Below are 23,046 nucleotides of genomic sequence, written 5' to 3' on the forward strand. Positions count from 1 at the left end.
AGAATAATCTATATGCAATTGCCCATATGTAGAAATTTCATATTGTTCAAGTTTCAAGAATCAGGTGATAAGAAGGTAACAATGTAGAGGATAAAAACTTGAGGAGTCCTACAGAATGAGATGTAACTGAAAGTCACGTAGGCTGATGCATAATAGGTCTTGGTCTGTAGTTAACTCACAGTTCATTTCATCGGATCCATCCAGACAATCAGCGTGACCATCACAAACTTGCTCCGTGGAAATGCATTTCTCACCATCCTTACAAGATTTTGATGACTCCGAGCACCCGGCAGTCTCAAAGCATTTGTTTGCATCAGCCAAGTAGTACCCACTGGGACACTTGCAAGTCTGTCCCTCAGGGTTTGGTAGACAGATATGGCTACATCCTCCGTTGTCCTTTGAGCAGCCGTTACTACCTGTGGATCCACCCCACCCCCAAACATATTGAGTTAGATTAGGTTTCAGAAGAATCTGTGGTTAATGAATTGAGCCCACATTGTTGACATTAATCTCTTAATTTTATCTCTTCTTACTTTATTAAACCCATGATCACTCTCCCAAAGTATTCAGTTAGGTATTCCAATTGTGTCTATGAGATAGGTAGAAAAAAACACATGATTATTCCCATTTTGAAATTTCATGTATTAGTTAACATGAAAAATAGATACTAGTGTCAATGAATGGAATGAAGACTAGCTCCATGTTTGGGTTAAAGTGGTATTTCAATTATCCTGTTGTTGTTGTAACCCAGTGCACAATAATAAAATTGAAAATAGAACCCAAGTACTATCATTTGGGTCACAAGTGTCCCCTAAATGTTTCTAAGGTAAAGGCCTGGTAAAGGCCAAAATGCACAGTGTGACACTATTGAAAGAGATGGTGGAAACTTTCAGGGGAGTTATTTAACTTTCTGGAGACATGCCTTTTAAGGAGACTGTGGGATCCTGATTTCTTCTTCTTCTCTGTTGCCTCCAGGCCATAAAATGAACAGTGTTGCCTTGCCACATGTTCCTGCCATGATGTATTTATTGCCTTGCCACAGGCCCCGAAGTAATGAGACCAAACCAACCATGGACTGAAACCTCTAAAACTGTAAGCCAAAATAAACCTTTTATCTTTATAAGTTGATTATCTCAGGGATTTGTTATAGCAATGAAAAGCTGACTAACACACTAAGTCTACCAGTGCTCAGGCTAGTGAGTTTACTACTTGATTGTGAATGCTACATAAGTAATGGGACTAATTATGTACCTTAACCAGTTTGTACAGAAGTGCATAAAGATAAGAGATTTACACAGATCTACAGGAATTTTCCATAGAAACATATTAACATTTAATGGGAAACACAAAGATATTTCCGAGAGATATGGGATGATGGAGTATTCCAAAGTTCAGTAGATTACAGCACCGTCATAGTCACTGCAAGTTCACCTACCTTGTTGACTAAATTTACTGTAAACTTTTAAGTCCACAATCTTCTGGTCTACTTGGAACCACCGATTTTCTGAAACTTCTGTTTTGCTGTACCAAACTTTAGTGATTTGGGCTGAAACAAAATCCAATGAATGATCATTAACAAAAACAAAATTTTATCTTAAGGCAACTTCCTGGGCAAAGAACATGGTTCAGCATGAATACTTTCATTCATTGGCCTAAATTCCAGTTGAGTAACGACGATTTTACAAAATAGACACGTATTTTTCTGAACCTTATTTCTGGAAGAGAATAAAAACCATTACATACTTTCCTCCTAATGAATGTTTGTAAGCATGACCAGAATATCCATATGTGTCCCAAGAGAAAGTGAGGATATGTGGAGGCACATTCAATGCTGGATCCATGCAATTAATGAGTAATGATTTTAAATACTATTCTAGAACAACATTTCCAGAAATGGCTTATCTGCAACAAGAGTTACCATGGGATCCTAAAATAAGATGGCAAAGGTCTCATGATGTACCTAATTAGATAGCGAAGATCTCACAATGTACCTAATAAATTAGCATCTCTCAGGTAGGAGCTGAAAACTTGTTTTTTTCCTTCCAATTCTGATGTGACTAGCCCAACTAGCCAATGGGCTGGCATTTGAAAATATAAAGAGATAAAGATTTATCATAAACAGAATTTTATAGTTTCTTTAGACATGAGTCAGAAATTTATACACCAAAATCTAATATATATAAAAACAATACACTAGAACACTGATTTAGTATAATCCCTTTGAAATATGAGAAATTCCATGTTAGAATGCTTGTTAATTTATTAGTACTTTCAAGAGTACTTAATCAACCAAGAGAAGTACTGTCTTCATTTTATAGGTAAGATATTAGAACGACTGATCGCAGGCATACTATCTAGTTCTAATTCCTGGCCCAGTTCTCTGTGTACTATACCACAGCTATAGCTTGGATAAATGTTATCCAAAGGTCCACGTGTTGAGGTGGGATCCCTAGCCTGTAGCTCTATTGAGAGATGTTAGAAAATGAACATAACCATGGTATCATCAAAAGCAGAGAGCCTCATATGAAAGTCAGGAATTTCAGGAAGAAAGGAACTAAGCTTATTCATAGGAACAATAACCAAATAAGTAGAAGTTCTCCCCAAGTCACGGAATCACTGTTACAGTATCCTTTTCCAGATTGGTTTTCCTTCCAAAGGACAGATACTGCCAAAGACTGGTGCTAAGCCCTAGTAGCAGATACTCTCTGGATATCCAGGAGTAAATTCAGACCACAAAGATAATTGGATGGAGAATCAAGACCTACCATCATCAGTTGTTGTCCAGAACATCATGCCTTGACCAAACGTAAAGAGGTTAAGGCCCTGAATTCCTTGACGGTCTACTCTGTGTCTAGAGCCATCTTGTTGAATACTTTCTATGAGTCCTCTTCCTAGGAAGAGAGGTTCAGTTAATTTCATTTGGCCCAAACACCCGTCCTACATCCTGTAGCTCTATCTGCCATGTCCTGCCTCCCCTCCTGTCCGCCATGCCTTCTCTAAAGTCAGGTCTGCCTCATTCATTCCTCTTCAACAGTGAGACAAATAGTTACACATGCAGATTTCTTAAGTTCTCAATTTTATTCCACGAGAGGAACTGCATGACTCTGTGGGCTATGCCATGTCACTTAGGACGGGAGAAGATTGTTTAGGATGTGATGGTAGAAAATGTTCATGCAGAACAAAAAAGCTGATTGAAATTGTGGCTGAAGACAAGAGAGCCAGAATTGCATTATTTCACCCTGGCTTCAAGGTTTAGGGTGCCGTTAGCAACTGCTTACCAGTATCAGCCCAGTACAGGCGGGTCCCTGAATCCGAAAAGGCCAATCCCACAGGCATCTGGGATTTCCGCCATAGCATCTTCCTCCTGCTGCCGTCCATTGAGGCACATTCAATGCTGGAACCACGCTTCCTATCATCTAGGGAACCCAGGTCCACGAAGCACATGACTGCAGTAGGCGGGTGGAGCACAACAGACACTGGGCGGTAAAGATTTTCACTGAGCAAGACAATGGGATACTGGGCTTTTAAGGAACCTACATTGATACGGGGCTGTTCACTGTCAATCCAATACACGTTTCCACTCAGCCAGTCCACAGCAAGGTCAACCACAGTCCCCTTCACAGAAGTGATTTTCCTCCATGCAAGTGTGCCAGGATCTTTAAGCCTCAGCAGCCTGATATCACCATGATTCAACTCTGAGAGGTAGAGAGTTTTTTCCTGGACGATATAATCCATTGATGCAAGCTGGTCCACATTGGTAAAAGGAAGCATTCTATGTTCTGGTAAAGTTCCTTGTCCTGGGAAAGCTTTTAGATTTTTCAGATAGACCTATGGGGGAAAAAAATTAGGACGGTAGAACCGAATCCGTCTAGTCTCATTCTTCATTGATTTTGCATTAACATTAGGATTCCTAAGTTTCAGATTTTCAGATATTCTACCTTCTGAAAGCAGAGAGAAGGTCTTTTGTTCCCTTCCTGGAGCTTCAAGGACTGAAACTTCCTAGAATCTATGTGTTTTGAAGATTTGTACATCTCTTGAAAGCCTTCCTCTTTAAATGAGATTCTACTAATGAATTCCTTACTGCTGAAACCAATCTTCCACCCCAAAATTTCTTTTCTAATTTTAAAATACCAAAGTTGACAAGTCCTCTGATGGTAGAGGTTAGGGGTGACTTGTTTGATATGACTGTCCACTCCTGTAATAATTTTTTGTTTGTTTGTTTTGCATCAGGGATTGAACTCAGGGGCACTCCACTACTGAACCACATCCCCAGTCCAATTTTGTATTTTACTTAGAGACAGGATCTCAAAGAATTGTTTTGGGCCTTGCTTTTGCTGAGGCTGGCTTTGAACTCAGATTCTCCTGTCTCAGCCTCTTGAGCTATTGGGATTACAGGCAGGCACCACCACCAGGCTCTCCTCCTGTAACTTAAAACAAGTTTCTTCATTAGATGAGCTTCCTCCCCAGGCTAGAACCTGCTGAGCTGCTTGTATGTGGAGTGTCTCTGCATCATCAACTAGGTCCTTGGACAAAGGTAAACAAAGGTAAGCCTGCTGTCAGATCCCTACCCTCTGGTGTACTAAGAACTTCTTCAGGAAGTTTAAGTAGGCATGAAATTTACTGAAATTTAAGTACTGAAATTTAAGTTGTAGGTGAAGAATATTCCAAGGGAAAGGGCCCCTCCCATTGACACCTGTATGTGGAGAATTCAAACACCCACAGACTGAAACAGTCTGTTTCAGATATCTAAGGAAAAGCTTGGGAACAGTACCTGCATGATAACTGTGGGTAGCACAAGAAACACAAACGCAGACTCCTTGAGTGGGACACAGGTGGTTCCATCATCTGCAAGCAGGAGCCCCACTGGACAATGACAGCTTCCCTTGGATCGTGGACTCAGAAGGCACAAGTGAGAACATCCAGTGTCCAGACAAGGATTAGAAGACCTGGGCTGTAGCACCTCATGCATTATCTGGAAGAAAATAGCCAGTTGCTGCTATGTATTACTGAATTCTTAAAAACAGAAAAAACAACGTGAGTAAATTCTTCTTTCACTTGTTTATTTATTTTTATAAATAAATATTTATCTACTTATTTTAAATAAATAATTTTTTTTCCTAGCCTGGGAAAATAAATCTAGGTTCAATCCCCAGAGCTTCATGGATGCTAAGTACACCCTCTACCACCAAGTTTTTTTATTTTTGTATTTTTGTAGATGGACACAATACCTTTATTTATTTATTTTATGTGGTGCTGAGACTTGAACCCAGTGCCTCACACATGATAAGCAAGCACTTTGCCACTGAGCTACAGTCCCAGCCCCTAAATTTTGCTTTTTAATCATTATAGATGTATGTCACTAAGTTTGGTATTTAGGCAGCTCATATAACTCATATGAGCCTTTCCGGGGAGAACTAGGGGGATAACTTAAAGAGCATACTATATACCTTGAGTCCATAGGGCTGTCCAGAACGCTTGATGAGGACAGCCCTGTTCTTGCCTGTCATCTTCTGCACACGCTGCACTGTTCTTGTCTTCATCTCCGACCAGAAGACTTCATCTTCAAACACAGCAACTGAAAAGGGGTTCTTGATTTGGGTTAGCTGCAACATCTAAAATGGTGAAGGTGACCTTTCTAGGGTGAGTTTGACATACAAGACACATGACATTTCAAACAAGCCTAATGTCAAAAGAACACTTACACTAATGCCAGTACCATCTAGGCTGGCAGAGCCAATACAGTGAAATTTGTCATCGGACCAGAATATCTTCCAACTTAACTGGTCAAGGGCTATGCTAGTTGGCCGTCCAAGACCTTGACTGATGAGTATTTTCCTGTTGCTGCCATCCATTCCGGCTCGCTCTATTTGAGGTTCTTCTCCAATTTCAGACCAGTACATTAATCTGTGCAAATAAAAGTCAACTTTAAGATAATGTATTGCCTTGCCTTATAGAATATAATGTCAATGCATTCCTTAAAACACTGTTTTACAGCTCAGTTATTTTTTCCTTCAGCGTTAATTGGGTCTAAGTGCACTTGTGAAATATTAAAGTACACTTTTCCTTGACATTTCATGGTGATTGTTTAGACATCATTGGAAGGTAAAGTATCTATCACAACAGTGATACATGAATTCTGAGAGTACATTAGTGCCTAGCCTGGAAATATCCAATATGCCAATTATTCCTTGGCTAAAAAGTAGGATAGTTTCATGGGCATATGCATGCCTTAGACTTCATTCTTAACCATAGGCTATTAGATGCATTGAAAACTACTGCCCATTTCTGAAGGGCCATGTTGATAGATTCCCGGTTAAAAGTATTAAAAAGGTAAGAAGGAAGAGAGAGGGTACCCAATCTGGGTTACCTTTGGATCTTATATTTTTGTATCTTTTTCTTATATTTGCTATCCATAAGGCCATCCCAGTGAGGAGATGGGAATGTTAACTTTAAATTCTTTGCTTTTGCAGGAGGAAAAAAAGACTCTAGATGGAATAAACCAAGCTTGCCACATTAGTCCTATGTTCCATACTTATTCATCATTTTAAAGTCATAAAGGTCCATAGGTATATATGTTTATCTGAGCAGAAGAAACTATAAGTGAGCCACTGAGTGAACAATACTTTCATCTCATTTTACTGAAATCAGATCTTTTTTCCAGAGTTCCTAAGATTACTTTTGTATAGTTGGCCCATATCACTATAGATCTAAAGTTTAGTAAGTTTTCTATTCATTCTGCATTGAGATCTTCCCAGAAGACCTTTTGATTCACTAAATCATAACATAAATCATAAACACAAACAACCTAGAACTAAGGAGGAATAACCAACCTCTAGGTCTTGACCAGTCATTCTGAAACCTGGACTCACCCATTTAGGGGATCCAACGCCAAAGATTGGGGCTGATTCAAGTCATCATCCAGGACAACTGTATACTCAGATTTCCCTCTCCAAATGGCAGTCAACTGAATGGCCAAAATCTGACCAGCTGTCCCATCAGTCCAGTAGATATTCCTCCCAATCCAGTCGACCGTTACACAGTTTGACTTTATCCCTGAAGAGAAGAAATAATTTAACATGAGTACACATGCTGAATAGTAACTTTTACTAGGTTTGAGTTCAAGGGTTCTGGAATTGTTCATTAATTTTCCATCTCCTATAAGCATCTCCAACGCAGCACATCTTTAAAATTCTCCCCCCTCCTATAGTAGATGACCATTAGAGATAATGGTCACCAGCAGATATTTTGGCAGACCCCCATTACTACTGAGAACACCATGCACCTTTCCATTTCCTACCAACCAGCAAGCCTTGGCCTCTTTTAGCAAAGGAAATATGATCAAACTCATGTTTAGAATGTAAACAGCCACTCGTTTTATTTTTTATGCAATGTGTATTTGATAAGCATGGAATGGAAGCCTTAAAGGGTGCAATACCTTTTACCACGGTCCCTTTCTTTTTAGTGTCCATACTTATCCACTTTATACTTTCTGCATTGAGGTCTGCCCAGAAGACCTTTTGATCCACTAAATCATAGTCAACAGAGAAAATAATCAGGTTCTTGTCTGTGGTTGCTAGAATATCTTCTTTCAAGCTTCTCAACCCATAGAGGAATAGGTTAAACTGAATTGCAACAAGCAGGACTGGTTCAGCACCTGTCAAATAAGAATTGCTTTCAACAGTCATAAAGGAATTTGAACAGTAAAAGCCAGCACTGACTAATGAATTAAAGGACAAAGTAGTCTCTTGCCTTCTCACTGACAGGGCTAAGATGCCAACAAGATGAGTAGTTCTTCATGATGTAATGGTTAGAATAATAACCATAGTGAAAGATACTTAGAACTTTTTTTCCATTTTAATTCTCTTCCAACTAAGTATTTAGGAGCAGGTGGACCAGAAAAAATGCTCAACTGTATAGGTAAGGTTGAGCCATGGTTACAAATGCCAGAATTATGGTTCTGTTACAGTGACATCTTATTAGCAGATAGTTTCAGATTAATTCAGTGTGAAATGCAAGGTTTGAAGGGATAACTGTGGGGAGGTACTTGGCTTTTTCTGAAGAAAAACAAGCAGGAGCATTTAGGATCTAAGAAAGACAGATTTACATTGGGATTCCTGAAGATTTAGGAACTCAAAGCTCACAATCCAGGGCTCTGAAGATATGTGCAGCTCCAGTATACCTGTCGCTTTGCAGGTATGGCCATCAGGCTCCAGCAAGTAGCCAGGACGACAGGTACAGAAGTAGGAGCCCTGGGTATTGACACAGGTCTGACTACAAGGCCTACTACCCGACTCCTGGCACTCATTCACATCCCGGCAGATCTGACCACGGCTCTCCAGCTGAAAGCCTTGCTCACAAGCACATATCTGAAAGAGACAAGAAGACATTAAAAATTTCTGAAGACAGAACAACATTGACAAAATGGCACCAACCTTGGTATGAAATGTGTACGGGGCTGTGTTGAATTCTGACATCTCAAACTGTTCTCAGAACCAACTTTATATTTAATATAGTCAATTCTCTTTGCCTTATCAACCATGCCACATCTCTTACACCCTTTTCACCATCACGGGTCCAAGTTCAGCCCAGGACACCCAGAGCCTAAGCAGGATTACTGCAAGGTGAGGCTGCAGACTTATCTAGCTGGCTGTCTACCAACAGAGATGCCAGTACAACCCGATACCAGAACAGTTTTCCCCGACTTGTCCATTACAATCAAGTTCACTGTGTTCAGCCAACCCACGATACTAGCTAGAGCCCAGACAGTTCACCATTTAAGGGCAGGTCAGATTCCAAATACTCACATGGATGTGACTGTTTAGAAGCAGGCAGACAACTTCCTGCAGCATGAGGGGACTGTTTGGCTCTTAGGACAACCCACAACAGTTCTCACTTAGCCCTGCCTGTCATTTAGAGCTCAGATGGTCATAGTTTTCTGCAAGCTGAGTGGCAAGGTTCCAGGAGATTCAAGGTAGGAAAGGAGCCAAAAAATGGTCTCACCAGGAGCCAGAAGACTCAGGCAGATCAGTGGAGGTCAAGACAGCTCTGCTATGTAAGACCTAAGAGGTCAAGGAGCACCCAGGGACAACCTGAACGAGATCCCTGCCTACTTTCCCTAGACCAAGTTTATAGCTGCTCAAGAACAGAAGCAACTCACGGGCCCGGCTGGGGATGGGTAGCAGGTGTGGGAGCACTGTCCTGGGCTGCAGGCTGCCAGCGAGCACGCTCCACCTTCATCAGAGCCGTCAGAACAGTCTTCCTTCCCATCACACACCTCGCTGCGGCTCAGGCAGGCCTTGGTGCCACACTGGAACTCAGAACCCAGGCACTTCTGGGGGGGGCCTGCAAGGGATGGCTTCTTACTTAAGAGTTGTTTGCTGGCCCCCAGGGATCCCTCCCTCAGCATGGTCTCCCTGTGTATAATCAAGATGTCTCTGTTTGGGGAACAGATTTCTGGTTCTGTAGCATTTGCTTGTGAACTGGTTGCTCACTCCCACAGTGAGCCACCAGCGACGGGGCCCTTGAAAGCCAATGACCTCTGCACCCCTGTCCCACCCACATAAAGGGCTCCCTGTACTTACAACCAGCCTCGTCACTGCCGTCCCTGCAGTCACTGTGCCCATCACAGTGCCAGGAGTCAGGCACACACTGGTCTCTACTGGCACAGCTCCACTGGGTCGGGCCACACTGAAGCACCTCAGGGTCACAGTCCTGAGGAGACAGCGATGTAGTCAGCAGCTCTGGCATCCAGAGCCCAGGAAGGGAGCTTGGGGGAAGGAGGCCTGGGTTAGGAGACTGCTCTCAAGCCCGCACTTTAAGGAGGCCAGATGGAGTCCAAAATCTCAGAAGTGACATGAATTATGAGAAAGTCTTTCTGTAACTGGAGTTTAGGATGTCAAGTTGTGGGAAGCAACGTCTTATTTTTGACACACTGACTGATTGGGAAGCCTTAACTTAATTTAGGAAACAAAAGCAAAGGAATTTGTTCTAGAAACACTGGTGTAGAATTCTGCCTGCCCTGGGTAACACATACCCCAGCAAATTAACACTGAGCATATTTTGCACCTACTCTGACTTGGGTACTTGAAGGGAGAGGGACATCTATGCACCTGCTAGTCCCTGGAGCCTTTAGATACATTCTCAGCCCCTCTGCAGGCCAAGATGTATCCTAAATCCACAGTTTCTGAAGAGGAAATCGAACACTTAGGAATAAGTCCTTGCTTGAGGTCACATGCAAGCAGTAGAATTTGAGTCCAAGTTGCATCTATACCATGCTGGAGCTTTAGTAAAGTTCACAGTGACAATTAAGGAGAGCTAGTGACAGGGTTGCTCAGTCCTTCAGACCACATATCTAGGTAGGACATCTATGTCAGGATTATCACATTCTACCACTTGCAAATCTCCTACAACAAAAATATGCCTCTTGAAAGTATGAATTTCAACAGCCTCCTGTTAACATTTGGGACACCTTGATGTAGCTAGGAGTGGCTTTCTGGGGAGTGATTATGGTGACTTCTCTGGTCTTGCATTTTCCCAAATTTTCTACAAAAATCATGTACTATGCTGTGATTAGAAATCCACAGTTGGCCCTCCGTATCTACGGGTTCTTTGTCCATGGATTCCACTAACCCAGACCCAAAATATTTGCAAAAGAAATAGTGTTTGTACTAAATATATACAGTTTTCCTTGATATTATTCCTTACACAATAAACTATAACAACTATTTATATAACATTTAACTTTGCATTAGGTATTATAATTAATCTAGAAATGATCTAAAGAATCTTGCAGGATGTGCTCAGGTTATAAGCAAATACTATAGCATTTTATATAAGGAACTTGAGCCTCTGTGAATATTTGAATGTCTATGAGGCGGTCCTGGAGCCAATCCCCCACAGATTCTGATGGGTGACTAAACTCCCCTTTTCCTGAAAGAAGAGTGTCCTACCTTCTCATCACTTCCATCTTTGCAGTCCAGGTCATGGTCACATATCCACTCTGCCAGCACACATTCTCCACTCCTCCTGCACTTCACCTCCCCTGGTGGGCACCGCAGGGGCCAGGCAACAGGGCAGTCTTCTTCATCTGAGTGGTCCAGGCAGTCTTGGTTCCCATCACAATGTAGAGAGAAAGTGATGCACTGGCCATTCTCACATCTAAATTCAGATGGGCTGCATTTCTCATGAACTGAAAAAATACAAGCTTTAGGTGAGAACTAAACCACATATGAAGCAATTCAATGACAAATAAAATGGCTAGAAGGTCCCTCAGTTTAGTGCTATCACTTCATTTTAGGAACTAGCCCAAGCAAGGGTTAGAGCAGGAAGGTGGTTCTGGTCCAAAGTTGGGTTAGAAAGGGCTCAAGCCCCAACCAGAAGCTAGCCCTGAAAATCTGCTATTTGTCCTAGAAATCAAGGGCTGAGAGACAGGGGTGGGAGGATGTGTAGGGCACTGGGATAGGCAGAGTAAGGACACCCCTCTGGGCCCTTTATTTATCAAAAAAAAAAAACCCTTCCACAACATTCAAAATATTCTATAATTTACATTCTTAAACTCAATACGTATACATAGATGTTACTCGATAAACATCTAAGAGAAAGAATCAAGCCTAGGGAAAACTATAATAGGTGTTAAAAAGTAAGTCATACCTTGAGTATGATTTACCTTCCTTCCTGTATCTCTTACCTCCTGACATTGCAGTCATAGCCTCTGGCTATGCAGTCACCTCCACATCCAAATCTATCATGGTACCTGTTATGGTGGGGATCTGGAACTTCCTCTGAAAAGTTCACGTATTGGAAGCATAGCAAGGTGCAGAGGTGGAGCTTTCAGAAATGATTAGGTCTCTGACCTCTTCAGTGGGTTAATCCATCTGTAGATTAACTCACTGACAGCTGAATGGACGACTGGGTGACGACTAAAGGTGGGTGGGGTGTGGTTGGAGGTGTGACCTGGCCCCATCCTCTTTCTCTCTCTGCCTCCTGACTGCCACAAGCTGAGCGGCTTTTCTCCACCACATCCTTCTGCCATGATGTCTGCCTTCCCTTGTGCTCAGAGCAATGGAGCCAGCCAACCATGTACTGCGATCTCTGAAATCATGAGCCCCCAATAAACATTTCTTCTCTAAGTTGTTCTTTGTCCAGTAGCTTGGTCACAAGGACAGAAGGCTGACTAACGTCGTAGCTTACCCAGCTTCCCCTCCTCCCACTTAGATTCTCCCAATTTTCTCTGCTACACTGATCCCACAAGGCGGAAGCTGAGACCAAAATTTAAATCTTCAAGGAGGTAGAGTCTAACTCAACATAAAGGAACTTTGGAGCATAGATGGATTTCCCACTAAGTGCTCTTGTAATAGAGGGGAGCATTTGGGCTGATCTCCAAGATCCCTCTACCTCAAGACTTTCTTTTACCTTAGTCTGTTACATCAGCAGAAAAGAGAGTCAATGATCCTCATTTTTGGATTCAGTATTTACACATTCATTCATCTACTTACTTTTTTTGGAACCTCAGGTCAGTACTTCCATACTCTCATGTCATCTGCAGACACATACATAGTGGCAAGAAATTTGAGTCACTCAATGTGCAGGTTCCCAGCCGAGGTCAAACAGATGCACTGGGGCATTCTCATGTTGGCTCTTAAACTATAAGTGTACTTTTTGCAGTCTACTTAGTCTCATTTTGGTGATTTTTCTATTTAATGCTGAAATGCTGTCTAATGTTCCTGAGCACAAGATAGCTGTGACGTGCCTTAAGGGGAAATACCTGTGTTAGGTAAGCTGCGTTAAGGGCTGAATGGCAGTGCTGTGAGCTCAACGCTGATGAATCAACGATAGATATCGTGACACCTTTCAACAGAAATGCATATACAACAAGGCCAAGTATCAGTCGGTTGATAAAAACATTGTAACCAGAGGCTCCATAGGTACCCAACCTGGCATTACTGTCAGGAGTGACGGTGGTTCCATATCTGCTCATTTAGAATCTACCTACTATGAAAAAGCAGCAGCAACTCTAATACTGTTTAAAATACTTTCAGGAAGCCCCTTGAAACCTACCACATCCTTGTTCATCTCTCTTGTCAGAACAGTCTGGGTTCCCATCACATAGCCAGCTCTTAGGGATGCAGCGAGTCTTGTTGTCACAGCGCAGAGAACACTCTTCGACAGGCTTCCAGCAGCTGAGCTCATCAGACCCATCCAAGCAGTGCTGAGCCCCATCGCAGTGGTATTTCTCCTCTATGCACCTTCTTCCATCCAGACACTGGAAGACTCCTTAAATGGAAAATGCCAGAGCTAGCACAGTCAGACAGAAGGTCCAAACTGAGATGAACTCACTCTCATTCTGGAATCTGAGGTGTAAACAGACTGCATCTTGTTTAATCTGAGTTCTAATATCTAATTGATTCATAACGTGCTCAGGTCAACTAAACCAGCCAGCTAAGCTAGGTCATTTGACTAAAGCCTCGTGTTTGGTTACTCTGATGACTTGTAAGACCACCTCTGTTACAAGTGGGCCATTTAGGTCAGATTGGAACACTTAGCAAATTTGAAGCAGCAAGGAAGTAATAGTCTAGCATGTGGCTTAAATGTAGTAAAATGGGCATTCAAAGAATCAGAATCCTGACAGGCTGTGGCTTTCATCTACACAAATCTGCCTTGGGAAAGTTAGCATGACTCTGATCAACACTCTTGACAATTCATGGCACGCTCAAAGCCAACTCACAGTACCTGGCACAAAACACTGAGGACAGGAGAGGGTGACAGACCTGGTTTGTGGCAGAGCTGGGAGCAGTTCTCTTCATCGGAGCCATCCTGACAGTCACGCTGGCTATCACAGAGGGACTCCCGAGAAATGCATTCCTTCCCATCCCGACAGAGGACAGAGGACCGGGTGCAAAGTAGAGGCGGTGGAGGAGGAAGAGTAGGAGGGACCATTGTGGCTTCTTCAATCTCAGGATCTAGAGCAAACCACTGCTTCAGCAAGTCAGGCCGATATGGCTCATCAATGGGGGTGTGCTCCTATTGTCCCCCTCTTCCAGAAAGACATGTCACGGCTGACTACCAACATTTTTCTACTTCATAAGAATAAAAAGTGAAACTGCCTCCATCTTACATCCTTAGATTAAGAGTGGTACGTTAGATCATTATCTACTGGCTTTGAATTTGGGCAAATTGTTTTCTTCTTGCCAGTCTACAAACTGTAACCTTAATTTTTTTCACTATCTGCTACTCTATTCCAGTCTGAGGAATAAAAAGTACAGTTATGCGTAGTATGATTGACATTTCAGTCAACAACAGTCTGACTTATGACAATAATCTCATAAGATTAAAATGAAGCTGAAAAGTCCTAGCACTCAGTGATGTCACTAACATCATATAAAGTTGAGGCTGTTCTCATGTCAAGCACAACGAATTACTCATGTGTTTGTAACGATACTGGTATTAAAAAAATCTACTATGCTGCCAGTCATATAAAAGTCTAGCACAGCTGGGCACTGTGGTACATGCCTAGAATCCCAGTGGTTCTGGAGGCTGAGGCAGGAGGATGGCAAGTTCAAAGCCAGCCTCAGCAATTAGTGAGATCCTAAGCAACTCAGTGACACCCCGTCTCTAAATAAAAATGGGCTGTGGATGTGGGCTCATTGGTTAAGCGCCTTGGGTTAAAAAAAAAAAACCAAAGTCTAGCACATACAAATATGTACAGTAGGTGTATATAGTCTATTCCATCTGGGCTCGTGGGCTTGCGTAGGTACATTATATGGTGTTAATACAATGACGACATCACTAACATTACACATTCTCAGAAGATATCCCTATCATTAAGTGAGGCATAACTGTCCTTATGCTTTCCTGCTATAGCATCCTGTGGTCTTGAACAAGGGCCAGCATATAATGGGTCCTCATTTGCTGAAAAGCATTAATTACAATCCTAAAAGTTATCATTAGTGCTCTTCAGCAACCATTGTAGCAACTGAACAGATTTGTTAGAATAATCAAGATTGGATTTGTTACAGAAAATCAACTTTACTGGCACACTTCACCACCTAAGAAATCTGTCCCTATGCCTAATGCTTCTAACTCTTAAGATCAGGCGTAACCAACCAGTGAGTCAAAAAGTAAGGTAGTTTGGTGGGTTGTGGCTCGAGGGTAGAGCACTTGCCTAGCATGTATGAGGCACTGGGTTCAATTCTGAGCACCGCAAATAAATAAATGAATAAAATAAAGGTCCATCAACATCTTAAAAAAATAAAAAGTAAGGTACTTTGTTCAGAGGAGGGAAATGGGAGGACAGAATGAGATCGGGTATACAGAAGGAATGCATCTGTCCTTTGTGTTTCCACTTAGAGACATCCAGCTACATCTGCTAACAATGACAATGACACCTATGATATGAATTCCCTCTTTTCCTGCCTTGTGATTCAAGATCAGATTTTTTTTTTGTGGCGGGGGTGGGGGTCGGGGAGGCTCTGTGCCAACAACATATATGAAAAGAAAAAGAAAGGAAAGCCAGCCTTAAGCAGATTCATCCCAAATAACCCTGACACAACTTTAATAAAAGCAAGAGCACTGTTTTTCCTGGTACAAGTTGAACATGCTAAATTTAAAAATCTGAAGTCCAAAGTGTTTCAAAATCTACAACCCTCTAAGTGCCAACAGGATGTCACAAGTAGAAAATTCTCTACCTGTCCTCATGTGACAGGTCATAGTCATAGTCATAATGCAGGAGCACTAAACATATTGTATAAAATTACCTTCAGGCTATGTGCATAAGGTGTATAGAAAACATACGTGGGTTTTGTGTTTAGACTTGGGTACCTTCCCCCCAAAATTAGGTATACGCAAACATTATAAAACTCAAAAAAAATTCAAAATCTGAAACATATCTCAAGTATTTCAGACAAGGGAAACTTAATTTGCATCCACAGCCTTAAAGGAGTATCACAGAGGGTCCCCTTTGAGATACTACTTAGCCAGGCATGGTGGCACACTCCTGTAATCCCAGCAGCTCTGGAAGCTGAGGCAGGAGGATTGCCAGTTTAAAGCCAGCCTCAGCAACCTAGCAAGGTACTAAGCAACTTAGTGAGTTACGGTGTCAAAAAATAAATAAATAAACTTAAAAAAGGGCTGGGGATGTGACTCAGTGATTAAGGGTGCCTGGTTCAGTTCCGTGGCGGGGAAAAATGGTTTCTATGATAAATCAGTTTGGGAAACTGGTTTAGAGCAAATTAAATGTTTTTTTTTTTTTTTTAACTACCAAAAAGGCTTGAATATGCTGATGTGCAAGATGACTTCCAAAAGGGGTGATGGCCTGCACCCTTCTTTGAATATTGCTAAGAGACTTATGTCATTAAGGAACTTGAAGAAATGGGTTGGATTCTTGTGTTTCCAACACACAGAGACCTTAGGGAGACAGCCTGCTGAACTGTGGCTGGAGACAACTCCCAGTGCACATGTACAGGCACCCAGGATCGGATCCTAGGAAAGCACAACAACAAGAAGGGTCCAGTGAAGCGGAGTCAAAGAATAACCCGACCAAAGAAGGACTCACCCGGCACCTCCTGGTTCTCTGCCAAGATGATCATTTTCTTTACGTATGATTCCCTCAGCACTGAGAAGGGCTCCAGCGTCTTTCTGTTCCACAGCACAAGAGCTGCCTGGTCCACCGTCACCAGGTAGGGCTCATGGGCCGCGATAAGCCCGTCACTCCAGGACTTGTTCAAAGAGTACGTTCTATTTTTTAGGAGACTCAGACTTTGCAACCCTAAGGAAGAGCCAAGGTCTTAGAAGCGGATGCTGAACAAGTGACCTGTCACCACAGAATGCTTCGGTGGGGTGCACCTGGGCTGTCAGATTGAGGTTCAAAGACTCCAAACATAAAGAAGCACATACTCTTCCTATCGCCTTTTCTAGATTTTAATTTTATATGTAAAGATAGCCTAATGAGGTGCTTTAAGCTCCAGGAAAGCGAGGGGCTTTGTCCTGCCATGAGGGAACGTCAGATGTGACTTTGCTGCTTCCACGTATACTAAAAACTCCTGGTCATCAGCACGTAGCTGACCTCATGGACAGACTCTGGGGGAAGAAAATAAGCAAACTCAGCTACAGAGATATAACCTGTACTTGTTTCCAAGTTACAGCTGCAACCCTTGGCCCTCATTGGCCATGGGACTTTGGTTTCATTACTTCTACTTAATGAAGTAGAAGTGAATCCTGGACACAACAAATGGCTATTCAAAGTATATTTTAAAAGCTACTAAGAGTATCTTCTAAAAGTTATTAAGTATGTCTTTTCTGAGGTTTTCCACCTTCTAAATCCCCAAACTACACAGAGGCAAATTTGAGGTGACTATCCATGCTTTAACTATCAAACTTCTAGTCAAATTCTGTGTCTACCTAGTTCTTGAAATAACTAGGATGGCTAGGAGAGAGGACTTCAAGTGTTCTCCCCACAAAGAAATGATAAATGTTCCAAGTGACAGATGCACCCTGATTTGATCACTGCACATTGTACCCATGTGTCAAAACGTCACACTGCACTCCATAAATATGTACAATTATTGTGTGTCAATTAAAAACAAAAAAGAATTTCCCCAGAACAGACCAAAAAAAATTAATTAAAAAAAATTGAAAACAAATGTGAAAGAATGACTAGAAGCATTATACTAAAGATAGGACTGTCTAGAGCTCACTGTCCCGTGGTGCTTCCTCACGTGCATTGGCAGTACAAGGGCTTACCTGACCCTTTGGTAGTCCAGAGAATGCTAGCGGAGCCCAGGTCTAAGGCCATCTGGGTGTCCGCTGTCCAGGTGCCTCTCCAGACCTCCTGTCTGATTCTGCCATCCAGGGTTAGACTCTGCAAGTGTTTCCCGCTTTCCACCCAATAGAGCACCCTCCTGGGCCAGTCGAGAAGCAGCTGCAGTATGATGCTGCTGGTGCTGTAGAGGGTATGTGTGTTGGCTCCAGGAATGCTGGTCTTCTGGATAGCACCTCTGTCGCAAGGCAGCCAGAACAGGTGCCCTGTTGATATGTCCACATTTGCTGAGCAGACTGCAGGAGGAAAAGGAACTCTATTACACAGGGCTTTTAACCCATTCATGTGCTGATTCAAACTCTGGGTCAAGGAAAGAAAGGAGACAAGAGGTGGGGCAAGGATATGAGAGTCCCTCACAAACTGACAGCTCTCATTTCCATGATGAGCCTTATCACACATGCTCTGGTTCCAGCACCTTGTCACATGAGCTCCTTTGATCCCTGCAGCCACCTGGCAAGGGAGGCATTCATTATATTTTTGTAGGTTTGATGTCCAAGTGGCAAAGCCTACATTTAAATGCAGGTCTGCAACTTGAGATTCATATTCTTTCCTCCTCACAGGTTAATATGAAAATCAGTCCATCGCATGTCAAGTCAACAGAACTGAAACTGCTAGAGGAAAGCAGAGATTGTGACACCCCTACAGTGGTATGGAAGGTCACTGATGGGGTGCATGGACAATGAGGAAATTCACAACTAGAAGGCGCAGTTATGCTAGGGACCAAATCTACAAAAGCCACAAAATGTCTGCTTTTAGATGTGAATAGCTGAGTTGGGCATTAGCCTGCAAAGTACTCTCACTACTCCTACCCACACCCACCATAGTGTTATCCAACTGGGTCTCAGCTAGGTATGTTAGCAATGCTGGGATGCCCTCTAGCATACAGTGTGAGAGCAATATCAGGCTAGCAAGTCAGATCACCTCATTCAAAACCCTGTTCCAGCTGGTGGTGTGCACCTTAATCCCAAAGATTCAGGAGGCTGAGACAGGAGGACTGCCAAATTTAAAGCCAGCCTCAGCAAGTTAGTGAGGCCCTATCTTAAAATAAAAATATAAATAAATAAATAAAAAGACTACTAAGCTCAATGGTAAAGCACCCCTGGGTTCAATCCCTAGTACCAAAAACAAAAACATACTGTTCTATCACATGATGTCAATTAACTTCTATGTCTTGGTTTCCTTAAATGTGTAATAGGGTGTTTTTGTAGGGGTGTTATGATTATTAGGGTTAAAACAAATCAAATCGAAAGGTTAGAATGGTGTCTGTCATTTTACAGAAGTTAACAAAGCTGATTTACACAAGCTTACAACGGCCAAGTATTAAATTTTTAAAAATCCTTTAAGCTGATTATTCAATATTAACAATTAAATGAATTATACTAATTTATTAAAAGCAACGACTACTCATCAATTTCTAACTGTTCTCCTACAGTTAACTATTACAAGCTGAGTATCCAAATTTTATCCAAAATGCTTAGGACCAAATGTTTTGGATTTTGGAATATTTGCTTACACTGATGAGGTACTTTGGGGATGGGACCCTAGTCTCCAAACACAGAATTCATTGATGTTTCATGTATGCCTTACACATGTAGCCTAAAAGTAATTCGTATCCAGTATTTTTGGTACATCTGAATTTTGATGACAACTCACCACAAATATCAGGCATAGTAAAATCAAGAATCAATAAATGGTATGATATCAAACTAAAAACTTCTTCACAGCAAAGCAAACAAGAATATGAAGAGAGAGCCTACAGAACAGGAGAAAATCTTTGCCACCTGTACCCCAGAGCATTAATCTCTAGGATATATAAAGAACTCAAAAAAGAACACCAAACAAACAAATACCCCAATCAATAATCAGGCAAAGGAACTGAACAGCCACCTCACAGAAGAAGAAATACGATTGGTCAACAAAAATGCAAATTAAAACTACACTGAGATTTCATCTCACTCCAATCATAATGGCAGCTATCAAGAATACAAGTAACAAAAAAATGTTGGTGAGGATGTGGGGGAAAAGGTGCACTCATACACTGCTGGTGGGGCTGCAAATTGATGCAACCATGCTGGAAAGCAATATGGAGGTTCCTCAGAAAACTTGGAATGGAACCATCATTTTGACCCAGCTATCCCACTCCTCAGTTTAACCCAAAGGATTTAAAATCAGCATAATACAGTGACACAGTCACATCAACTTTTTATAGCAGCTAATTCAGGATGACTAAGCTGTGGAACCAACCTAGGTGCCCTTCAACAGGTGAATGGATAAAGAAAATGTGTACATATACACCATAGAACATTACTCAGCCAGAAAGAAGAATAAAATTGTGGCACTAGCCAGGAACTGAAGACTGTCATGCTAAGTGAAATAAGCCAGTTCCCCAAAATCACAGGCCAAATGTTCTAGTATGTGGATGTTAACACACAATAAGAGGTGGGGAGGGAAGAATAAAAGATCATTGGATTAAACAAAGGGGAATGAAGGGAAAGAAGAAAGGATGGGAACAGGAAAAACATAATGAATCAGAAATAACTTTCCTGTGTTCATATATGAATACACAACCAGTGAAACTCCACATCAAGCACAACCACAAGAATGAGATCCTAATTAGAATAAATTATACTCCACGTATGTATAATATGCCAAAATACCTTCTACTATCATGTATATTTAAAAAGAATAAATTTAAAATTTTTTTTCAACAAACAGACCAGCCATGGAAGTTTCCATTTATTCCATTTTGTGAGAACTCAAAAACTTTCAAATTTTATCACATTCTGGATTTTAGATCTTTGGATTGGGGCCACTCGACTTGTATCTATTCTCTTGTATGTTTATGTCAATTGTACCCATATGGTGGAGATACTAAATAAAGGTTTGCTCACACATCTCTTCCCAACTCCACATTTAATAATGTGTCACACTGTAGCTTGAAATCTGCCATCGTGGGAGTATTTACATGGTGAAAATTGTAAATACTACAAACCAGGGCTTGACTGTTTTCCATTCCCTGGTCTACAAAACAAAATTAAAAAATTAAAAAAAAAATAAAAACAATTGCCCTTGGGCCAAGTCAGCCTCCTTGCTTGGTTTTGTAGATATAAGCTTTAGTGGAATGTTGCTGATCCTTCACACTCTGTCTATGACTACTTCAGTGCTATAACAAGAGACAGCCCATTAAACCTAAAATACATACAATCTGGCCTTCTTACACAAAACATTTGCCAGATCCTAGTCTAAATCTAAGTAATAAAATGTAAATGATTATAAGATTCATCTTGCATGTGTCATATCTATAGCCATTATACTTTAAATACCCCCCAAAGTTAAGGAAACATTTTTCTAGTATTTGAAATTTATTATTCAATTCAGCAAAGAAGTCATTTATGTCACTGATGAACTAATTCCAAGTTTTTATCACTTCACTAAGGAAACAAAAGTATCAAACTCTAAGTTGAAACTACACTCCTTCAAAAATATCACTGACTAATCAGATAGTAAGCAAGCATGTATTCAAAGATTATTAAAACTTAAGTTGAATTGTAACTAACAGAATTGCTTTTGATCCAAGACTTTACTGTAAAAAAAGCATTCTGTGAAAATCAGTCAAAATAACCATGGAAAAAGTTTACAATAAAGAAATCGTGTGTTTTTTAACGTTTGTAGGTTGATATCCTTTACATGAGTAAGTTTTATTTTAAACATATGTAAGTATATATGTGCACTTGTCCTTGACGAGCTGGTTGGTTATCATTTTCAGCACACCCCTGGGTATCACAGGAAGAACTCCAATGTTAACCACCAGAGAAGAAGACCAACAGGCGAGGCATGAGGGTGGGCTACGGGGCAGAAGAGGGAAGCCAGAATGCAAAGGGCCGACGGGCTGTAGGTCATTCCTAGTCCTGGGCCTTAGTGGGGGAGCATTTCTTTACTATTCCTCACATTGTCATAGGGAGGAACTTACACATCTGAGTTCTCCCCATAACCACGAAGTTACTCTGCCTGCAAAAGGAGAAATGACTTAAGGTTGACAAATTAGTAAGAACAGACTGGCCATCCTAGATGCAGATGCTGTCTTCCCTTTGTTGGGTTCTGTTGTATCCAGAGAATACTGACTTCTCTTCTGGAATTATAGACTCAACCTTGGCCCTCTGTAGATTCTGTTGAGAGCCCAATTATCAGGGTCAGTGAATTTCTTTTGAGCCATGCTACACTACTTTGTGTATGTGTGAGTGTGTGTGTGTGTGTGTGTGTGTGTGTGTTGCTTGGAATTGAACCCAGCACACTGTGAATGGTAGGCAAGTGATCTGCCACTAAGCTCTATTCCCTGGCTCCTATAGACAGGTATTTCTAAAACAGAATCTTCGAGCTTTTTTGTTTGTTTGTTTTTTGTACCAAGGATCAAACCTAAGGGAGCTTTAGCCACTGAGCCACATCACCAGGATCCCAAAGGAGAGCAACTAAGAACAGAGCAGGGAGGAAGAGCATGAGAAGAAGATTAACATTAAACAGGGACGAGAGGTGGGAGGGAAAGGAAGAGAGAAGGGAAATTGCATGGAAATGGAAGGAGACCCTCATCGTTATACAAAATTACATATAAGAGGAAGTGAGGGGAAAGGGGAAAAAAAAGGAGAGAAATGAATTACAGTAGATGGGGTAGAGAGAGAAGATGGGAGGGGAGGGGAGGGGGGATAGTAGAGGATAGGAAAGGCAGCAGAATACAACAGACACTAGTATGGCAGTATGTAAAAACGTGCATGTGTAACCGATGTGATTCTGCAATCTGTATCGGGGGAAAAAATGGGAGTTCATAACCCACTTGAATCAAATGTATGAAATATGATATGTCAAGAGCTATGTAATGTTTTGAACAACTAACATAAAAAAAATTTTGAGACAGGGTCTTACTAATATAGTTTGGATCTTGAATGTCACCCAAAGACTTGGTCTTGAGTTTGTGGTACTATTGAGAGTTGGTGGAACCTTTAAGAGGTGGGTCCTAGTGAGAGAACTTTAGGTCGGTCAAGGTGTGCCTGGATGTGAATCATGGATCCCCAGCCTCTTTCTTTTGCTCTCTTTTGTTGCTTGGTCATAAGGAGAACAGTTTTTCTCCACCATGCACTTCCCACCATTGCCATCCCTCATCCCCACCAGAGGCCTAAAAGCAACGCATCTGCCTGAATGGGACTTCTAAATCCATGATCCAACAGAAATTTTTCCTCTTTTCT

At 41.6% G+C, this 23,046-nt stretch overlaps 1 protein-coding gene across 1 annotated transcript in view; it reads right to left on the bottom strand.

Annotated features, from left to right (window-relative positions):
- Window positions 1-23,046, bottom strand: part of LOC143398210 (prolow-density lipoprotein receptor-related protein 1-like) — a 46,033-nt gene that overhangs the window by 4,150 nt on the left and 18,837 nt on the right. Inside the window, exons 14-30 of the mRNA XM_076855269.1 lie at window positions 17,737-18,048; window positions 16,550-16,762; window positions 13,767-13,958; window positions 13,057-13,272; window positions 10,950-11,188; window positions 9,582-9,711; window positions 9,158-9,342; window positions 8,180-8,366; window positions 7,436-7,654; window positions 6,870-7,053; window positions 5,703-5,904; window positions 5,448-5,612; window positions 4,772-4,972; window positions 3,279-3,828; window positions 2,766-2,891; window positions 1,436-1,546; window positions 180-416 (exon numbers count right to left, since the gene is read on the bottom strand). Coding sequence (XP_076711384.1) covers window positions 180-416; window positions 1,436-1,546; window positions 2,766-2,891; window positions 3,279-3,828; window positions 4,772-4,972; window positions 5,448-5,612; window positions 5,703-5,904; window positions 6,870-7,053; window positions 7,436-7,654; window positions 8,180-8,366; window positions 9,158-9,342; window positions 9,582-9,711; window positions 10,950-11,188; window positions 13,057-13,272; window positions 13,767-13,958; window positions 16,550-16,762; window positions 17,737-18,048 — 3,669 coding nt within the window. The remainder of the gene's footprint in view (window positions 1-179; window positions 417-1,435; window positions 1,547-2,765; window positions 2,892-3,278; window positions 3,829-4,771; window positions 4,973-5,447; window positions 5,613-5,702; window positions 5,905-6,869; window positions 7,054-7,435; window positions 7,655-8,179; window positions 8,367-9,157; window positions 9,343-9,581; window positions 9,712-10,949; window positions 11,189-13,056; window positions 13,273-13,766; window positions 13,959-16,549; window positions 16,763-17,736; window positions 18,049-23,046) is intronic.

This window comes from Callospermophilus lateralis, chromosome 4 (assembly GCF_048772815.1).
Source record: "Callospermophilus lateralis isolate mCalLat2 chromosome 4, mCalLat2.hap1, whole genome shotgun sequence".
Classification (NCBI taxonomy): Eukaryota; Metazoa; Chordata; class Mammalia; order Rodentia; family Sciuridae; genus Callospermophilus; species Callospermophilus lateralis.